The 8005-nt window shown below is 36.0% G+C and overlaps 1 protein-coding gene across 1 annotated transcript; it reads left to right on the top strand.

The window, feature by feature from the left end:
- Positions 1–4068: 4068 nt before the first annotated feature.
- On the top strand, positions 4069–6859 carry LOC107632714 (uncharacterized). Its single transcript, XM_016336380.3, has 3 exons — positions 4069–4539; positions 4920–5937; positions 6468–6859. The coding sequence occupies exons 1-3, from the start codon at positions 4168–4170 to the stop codon at positions 6686–6688; spliced, it is 1611 nt and encodes a 536-aa protein (XP_016191866.1). The 5' UTR covers positions 4069–4167; the 3' UTR covers positions 6689–6859.
- The last annotated feature ends 1146 nt before the right edge of the window (positions 6860–8005 follow it).

Raw genomic sequence — 8005 nt, forward strand, 5'->3', positions numbered from 1 at the left:
GAAAACGAGGGAGGTCGGAAGGGTGGGGTATAGGTTGCTGGCACCGTTGGGTAATGGAGTTTTCCGATTTTGACTATTTTGGCTTCTAAGGGACGAGCATGTGCGACTCATGTTCGACATTCATGGGAGAATTATGGCAGAGCAAGTGATGGAGCTTTTTGCTGAGGTTGGAGATGTTGGTAGGGGGTGGTTCTGTACACTCGACCTATGTACAGGACGACCAACCTCTCGCACCACCACCCATTCATGCCGCCATTCCAGTGGAGGACATGGAGGTGGGTGAGGAGGACTCTGACGAAGAGTACGTTACCGATAGTGGCGACGGTGATTCTTCTGAAGGGGTGATGAAGAGGAGTTTGTACTGGAGACGCCCGCCGAGACAGCTGTGCGCTATGTTTTGCCTCCCCCCCCTCCCCGCACCCAATTCTGGTACTATAAGATGTACCAAGTCACTATCATATATTGGATCTGGACGCCATGCATGAGAGAACTCCATTTTCCAACATGAGGTAGGAGGAATAACCTAGACGATGGGGTATAGTTTCGCGTAGGCCACAGATTCAAATGACGAGATGCAGTGATGCACGGTGTGAAGAACTACAGTATTCGCAGGAGTGTTGAGTATCGGGTGATCAAATCAGACCGATTAAAGTTCCATGTGCAATGCCGTCAAGCTGCAAATGGATGTCCATGGAGTCTCCATGTTGCCCTTCGACAAAACCTCGGATACTGGTGAGTTCAAGTTTAATTGAGGCGTACTTACTCATTTATGGTTGCCATATATTAAGTACTTTTGAACCATGGCGTCTAAACATGGTTGTTTTATTTCGTCAGGAAAGTCCGGAGAGTTGGTGGAGCGCACACTTGTTTAGCACCCACCATATCCCAAGACCATCAACAGTTGGATAGCAGTCTCATCTGCAAGGTCATCTTGCTGTTGATACAGTCTAACCCCTCCGTCAACATCCCTGTCCTGCAAAGTGTGGTCTGACAAAGCTATCACTTCAAAGCCTCCTACAGGAAGGTGTGGATGGCGAAACAGAAGGTAATTGCTCAGATCTACAGAGATTGAGAGGAGTCATACAACAAGGTATTGAAGCTACTTCAGGCGCTACAGAATTATTTTTCGGGAACTATTTGTGAGCTACGGGCCGTACCATATTACGATGGACGCCTTCTGCTCTGATGGACACCACTGAGAAAATCTCTGGTATATCTAGGACATCAACAGTGGAGTGCAGCCAGCGATGTCCGTGACGCCTCGGTGTGCTACCGAACACAGTGACTGATACATCCAGGCCAACACGGTCAAGCCCCAGGACAATGCCTGGCACCGCCCAAAGTCCTCAAGGAGTGGGAGCCAACGCAGGTGGACCAAGTTGTTCAACTTGTCCGTCATCAGATATCCTCCGATCAGTAACATGAAGTAGCATCTAGCGTACTGTCAGAGGGTCTCTGGGTCGTCCGTCGGGAGTATCTGGCAGACACGGTCCTGCAGCCATACAAGCTTCAGTGTGAACGACTCCTTCCTCTGCGTCGCCTGCTGTGGAGCCATCGATAGGGCTGGCAATACATACCCTATCCGTGGGTACTCAACCCGGACCAACTTATTCAGGTAGGGTAGGCTATCCGACCCGCTGCGGGTAGAGTATAGATCAGTCTGGGTATGCCTGCGGGTAGGGTAGGGTACGGGTTTAGGGTGTACCCTACCCTACCCTACCCGCACCCTATATATAACACCTATTTTATAAAAATTAGGTATATAGTAAAGGAGGTGAGAGTTGAATCCACAACCTCCCTCATGTAATGACTTGTAATAAGTGAACAATTACTAAACTAATTAGTTAATTTAGTAATTTGGATAATTAATTTTTTATTTTTATTTTATTAATATGTATGAAATTTGGAATGATTCAATTTTATATTTACTTTAAAAAAATTTGATATTTCGTTGCAGGTAGGGTAGGGTAGGGTAAGGTTTAGAACCTTAGGGTGCAGGTAGGGTTAGGGTTGAGAGATTCTCAACCCGTAGGTAGGGTCTGGATCCTACCCTAACCCTACTCATTGCCAGCCCTAGCCACCGGAGGCCTGGCACCCAGCAACCGCTCCACCAACTGCCACGTCTCCGTGCGGTACCACCTACCGAAGTTATGGAAGCACCCCCCAACAAGGTCCCAGTGGGCGTGTAACCCTAGGTGGTACGCCACGTTCTACAGGGTGATAGTGACCTCACCCCACAGGAGATAAAACGTGTGAGTCTCCGGACGCCATTGCTCCACGAATGTTGTAATCAGGGAATTGTCGACTGTGAAATCTCTGAGAGGCACCATGTCGTCGAATCCAGCCTCCCTCAGATACGGTATAATGGCATCGAGTGGAAGAAGGTTATGATTCACTCGTCGGGGCAATAGAAGGCAAGGCCTTTGAAGAAAAAATATATGTTCACAATTATTAATAAATAATTTTAAAATTTTTATTGGTTCTTTGAAGTTTAATGGTTTCTATATTTTTTTTAATTAAATTCTTATAATGTTTTTAGTTTTGTAATTAGATCTTTTTAGTATAAAAATATTAAAGTTAAATAAATATTTTTTTATAAATTAAATATATTTATATTTAAGAACATAATTACATATTTAGTTACATATTTTTGAGAAAAATATTATTTTGTTAGTTTTAATATATTTGATATAAAAAAAATATCATTATAAAATTAAAAGTAGTATAATAACTAAATTTAAAAAATATAAAAATCTAATTATAAATTTGACAAAACTAAAAGAAATAAAATAGAGTTCTAAACTAATAATTATATAGTAATAATCTAACACAAGTGAAATAAAAAAGAGTGTCAAATTGCTACCTGTGACCTATTCCTAACTATATAAACTATATCCTAGTTCTTGGTGACTACCCTAACCATGGCTACATACACATATATATCTATATAGAATTGTATAAAATTCAACACAACAAAACTAACCGCAAAGTCAGCTGTCTCGGAGTAATGCCAAATCTCGTTCAGGCGGTTGATATGTCTCTATCGTTACCAGCTGCCATCGTCGTATTTATCGATTATATGGTCAGAAAGGGGTAAAAGAGAGAAAAAAGTGGTTGAAAAGTTTAAATTGGTGCTGGTCAAACGCTGTCAACGAGTTACTTATATAACCGTCGTCCAGTCTTATCTCGTTTACACTGTAAACGAGATAATTTTACACGTATTTTATTTATAGTGTAAACAATATATACACGTGTCACGTCCACGTGTCTTATCTCGTTTACACTGTAAAAGTATAAACAAAATATGTGTAAAATTATTTCGTCCATAGTGTAAATGAGATAAGAAAAGCTAACGAATTTCAGTAAAAACTTTTAAAATTATTTAATTCAGTAATTATTACATTTATTTTATTTATTAAAATAAAAATTCGTTATATATGTATAAATTTAAATTTAATTTTTTTATAATTTTTTTATATTGTGAAATTAATTTTCGACTTCTCTCCAAATTTTTTTCATACATATTTTTCTGAGTATATAAATATATATATGGAAAAAAAGGGAGATACATACGCGTTTATGTTCACCCAAAAAAAGGGGGGAAAACGCGTTTATGAATAAAAAACTGGGGTACGTAGAAGATGATAAAGACGCTGATGAACGTAGCAAGAAGCATGCAAATCGGGGCCGAAATTGATGCTCAAACCTCTATTTGTGAAATTTGCCATTTTCTCTTCTCTCTTTCTTCATCCTATACACTAAAACCAAAACCAAAACCAAACAAACCATTAGCCCCACCACCTTCTCCTAAACCCGTTTTCTCTACATGCTTTAGAGTTTCTTTAATTTTCTTCCCATAAAATCCAACCTTGTTTCAAGCCAAAAGAAAAAAAGAGAAGTAAAAAGAGGACAAGCCTTGTTCCTTTTTACCTCTCTCTCAATCCTTTCTCTTTCTCTCATTTTCTTCTCGTTTCTTCTCTCTCCATTTGTCTCTCCTCTCTTTTTATCATTTCCCTCACCTTAATTAGAGAGAGGAGAGAAAACTCCAACCCCATCATCATTTCCATTTACATTCAATTTTTCACAGCACAAACCATAATAGCAGACATTTAATTTTCTCTTTTATTTTTAATTTATTTTTCAAAAGAAAAGGCTGTTTTTCTAAAGATGCCGAGACAAATCAACAAGGACAACGACGACGACAACAACAACCGTGAAGACAATTATAACGATGGAGTTGTAGCAAAAGAGGAGAATGGTGGTGGTGAAAAGAGTTTGAGAGGGAAAACAAAGAAAGGGCCATGGACACTTTCGGAAGATATAATGTTGAGAGAGTATGTGATGAAGTACGGTGAAGGGAATTGGAACTGTGTGCAAAAGAATTCAGGGTTGGCAAGGTGTGGCAAAAGTTGTAGGCTTAGATGGGCCAATCATCTAAGACCTAATTTGAAGAAAGGTTCATTTTCTAAAGAAGAAGAAGATTTAATTGTTCAACTTCATGCTAAGCTTGGAAACAAATGGGCTCGAATGGCCGCACAGGTATTTGGAACAATTCTCTTTAAGATCATCCTGAACCTTTTTCTTTTCTTTTCTTTTAATTTCCCATATTTGGAACTTGATCTAGATAATGACCTTTCTTTGCCCAAGAAATAAGAGGAATTGAAAATAAAGGAAACTAATTTTTTTATTAGATTCCCCCTCTCCCAACAAATGAAATGTTCATCAAATTTTTGTTATCTACTTTTATGATCATAAATCTATCTTTCCAACTTCTAACTTCACAACTGAGTTTCAATTTTTGTTATATTTTCTTTTTCAAAATTTTTATTTAATTCCTTTATTTTCCTATTATATTTCAAATAACTAAAACTTTAATTTACCATTTCCAATTATCTTCTTTTTTTTTTTTCCCCTTTCAGCTACCTGGGAGAACAGATAATGAAATAAAAAACTTTTGGAACACTAGAGTAAAAAGATGCCAAAGAGCTGGGTTGCCACTTTATCCACCACAAGTGTTGCATGAAGCCAATGTATACCATCTACAACAACATCTCAAACCTCAACCTTCTTCATCATCATCATCATCTTTCTCATTTTCTCCATTATTTATGTCTTCCTCTAACCACCAAGAAATCAATCAACTAAAGCTAATAGCCCACCCTTCTACAAATCAACAAAACCCACCCCATTCCTCTTGTTTATCAAATAATAATCCACAACCATACCCACAATTCAAGTTTCCAAATGAAAACCCTAATATTACAAATAGTGGAAATTTAGGGTTCCCATTATCTCCTATTTCCATAACTTCCTCTTTGTTTCACCAAAGCTATAATAATGTAAATAATAGCTCAAATAATGATTACCATTTAGGAAGCTATAACTATGGGTTCCACTCCAACAATAGTGATACTAATAATAATAACATTAATAATAATAATGTTAAAATAATGCCAAATTCACCATTTGAAGCACTTCCTCCTTTGATTCAAGGTTCAAATAATAATAATGAAGCCTCTTTAAGCCAATCATCACCACCACTTAGCTCAACAACACCTACTTCATCTCATGCTAGCGGTAATAATGGCTACTTAATAGGAGGAGGAGCTTCAAACATGGCTACAAATGGTGACGGCGGCCGCTCCGGAGTTGCGCCACTTTCGCCGCCTCAAGAAAATGGTGGTGGTGGCTTGTTGGGTGCAGTTTTGGTAGAAGCTCAAAGTCTTTGTAACAATAATGACAAGTCTAAGAGTGATAATGAGGATTCAACTGCATCACAGGTTTTATCTCATAAAAGAAAATACATAGTAACTACTGAGGAATGTGCAAAAGAAGAAGAGACTAATAATGTGGTTGTGGAGTCAGATACCAAAAGCAATGGAAATACCATTAATAAAATACACAAGGTTGATTTGTACTCTTCTCCATTTTCAACAGGTAAAACTCTTAAATTCTTCCTCTATTAATCATCTTCTTTATGTAAATTTTTGATGATTTGGTCTCTAAAATTAAAATCAAACATTGTTTTATAGCTTTTAAAATTTTTAAAAGTATCAATTTAGCTTTTATTTTGTAGAATACTTTAATTGTTGGACATCGATGATATGATATATATAAAGTATAGGAAGAATTTTAAGTATTTAAAAGATACAGATATTTTTGTGTTTTTAGTCATCAATTTTAATTATAAAAAATATATAATATATATTAATTAAAATTATTGAAAGATCGATATTTTAGGACTAGTTGAAAACTTTACCAACATATAATTTTAGAAACTAAATTAATATCTTTAAAATTTTTAGTGCTAAAATAAAACACAATTTAAACATTCAAATGTTTACTAATAATCCTCTTTATTATTTTTTACAGTACATCAATGTTATTACTGTGCTTATCTAATAATTAATAAGGACAATGATAAAATAAAAGGATATATATGTGATATTATTATTGTTTATATACAGGGAATAAACAAACAACTGAGGATGAATTGGAGGAAATCAATACCATGGATGATGACTTATTTGGCCTACTTAAAAACTTTCAAGAAATGCCAGTTCCAGATTGGTACCACAAAAGAGGACAACCATTGGAACTTGAAACTCAACAAGATGCTTCATTGGGCCCCATAGATCAAGCATTTTCAGCTCATGACAGTTTTTGGAGAAACATGCCCAAATATTGAATACAATATACATAGATTCTTACTTTACCAAAAGGTTTTCATTGCTTGAAAATGCATAGAGGGAAGTGGATATCAAACTAAGAGAATGTTGATATGCATGTTAGATGTATAGCATTAGACTTTAGTGTTAATTGATGAGTTCCTGAATTGAACTAGAATAGCATAGTACATATAGGAGAGACAATTAGGTTTGGATTGTTAGAGATTAAGTTAGACATATATGTATTATTAACGTTATGAAAGTAATTTGACTAAATATCACCACCATTGCACAAAAAAAAAAAAGGTGTGGTGTCAAGAGGTGGACTTTGGTCAAGTTCTTCGTTTGTATTTTTAGTATTAGAATCGTGCATTAGAACTATACATGTATAGCGCAAATTAAATTAAAGAGCAAAATAATGCTCTTCAATGTATGTTTATGTTATGAACAAATTCTGATATATCTTATGTGATGATCAATAGAATTTATATATAATATTGGACTAAATTGTAATTGTGATAGTATTTTGTTATAGCGAGCCAACTTTGTTATTAATTTATTATACCTTTTTCTTCCCCCGCATAATGTTATTATCATAAGAGAAAATTATGAATTTTAATTAATTAGAACATTTTATTAGAAGTAGAATTTTTTGGGTGTAGTGTTGGTGCTTCTAGCTGCACGTCTTCTTTTAAATATGATATTGTAATCAATGATCATTATGTGGGATTTTTTACGTAAATTGTTTTCTTACATAATGGTTATATTTATTGGTGAGGTATTGAATTTTTTTTTTTATAAATACTAGCGTAATATCTCTTCAGTTGATTTTCTATTAAATAATATTATTTAAATTAAAAGGTTGATTAAAGATTAAAAATTAAAGGACAACTAGCATTTTTTTAATTATTTGTTAAAGTTGAATATTTTAAATTTTTTCTAAGATTATATATTCAAATCAAAATAATCATATAAAATAGTCAATGATAATAATAAAATAATAAAAAATATATATGTTCGGTAGCTCGTGTATCGGACGGGTCGGGGCGATACTTCGATTGGTGAGATGGGGTGTTGCCTGATTCTGGGTTGTTGGGTTGGAGGTGGAGTAGCCGACGTCCCGAGTTCTTCGTGTAGAGAGGGGGTGTCACCTGCAAAGACACTCCGACGCTCTAGTCAGTCAGGTGTGCAGGCGAAAAGTGAGAAGAGTGGTATATGACGTACCTTGGGGGAGGGGTAGGACCCTCCTCATATATACCGTGTCAGAAGTGGGTCCCACAAGGGCAGACCCACCTTCCTCAAAGCTTCCCCATACAGCTGTAGTAGAGCTGTCAAGG

This window comes from Arachis ipaensis, chromosome B3 (genome assembly GCF_059453495.1).
Source record: "Arachis ipaensis isolate K30076 ecotype BB chromosome B3, ASM5945349v1, whole genome shotgun sequence".
NCBI classification, from domain to species: Eukaryota; Viridiplantae; Streptophyta; class Magnoliopsida; order Fabales; family Fabaceae; genus Arachis; species Arachis ipaensis.

Coding starts and splice junctions, on each gene's coding strand:
- LOC107632714 (XM_016336380.3), top strand. CDS start 4,168: ATGCCGAGACAAATCAACAAGGACAACGACGACGACAACAACAACCGT. Junction 4,540..4,919: donor GGGCTCGAATGGCCGCACAG/GTATTTGGAACA, acceptor TTCCCCTTTCAG/CTACCTGGGAGAACAGATAA. Junction 5,938..6,467: donor CTCTTCTCCATTTTCAACAG/GTAAAACTCTTA, acceptor GTTTATATACAG/GGAATAAACAAACAACTGAG.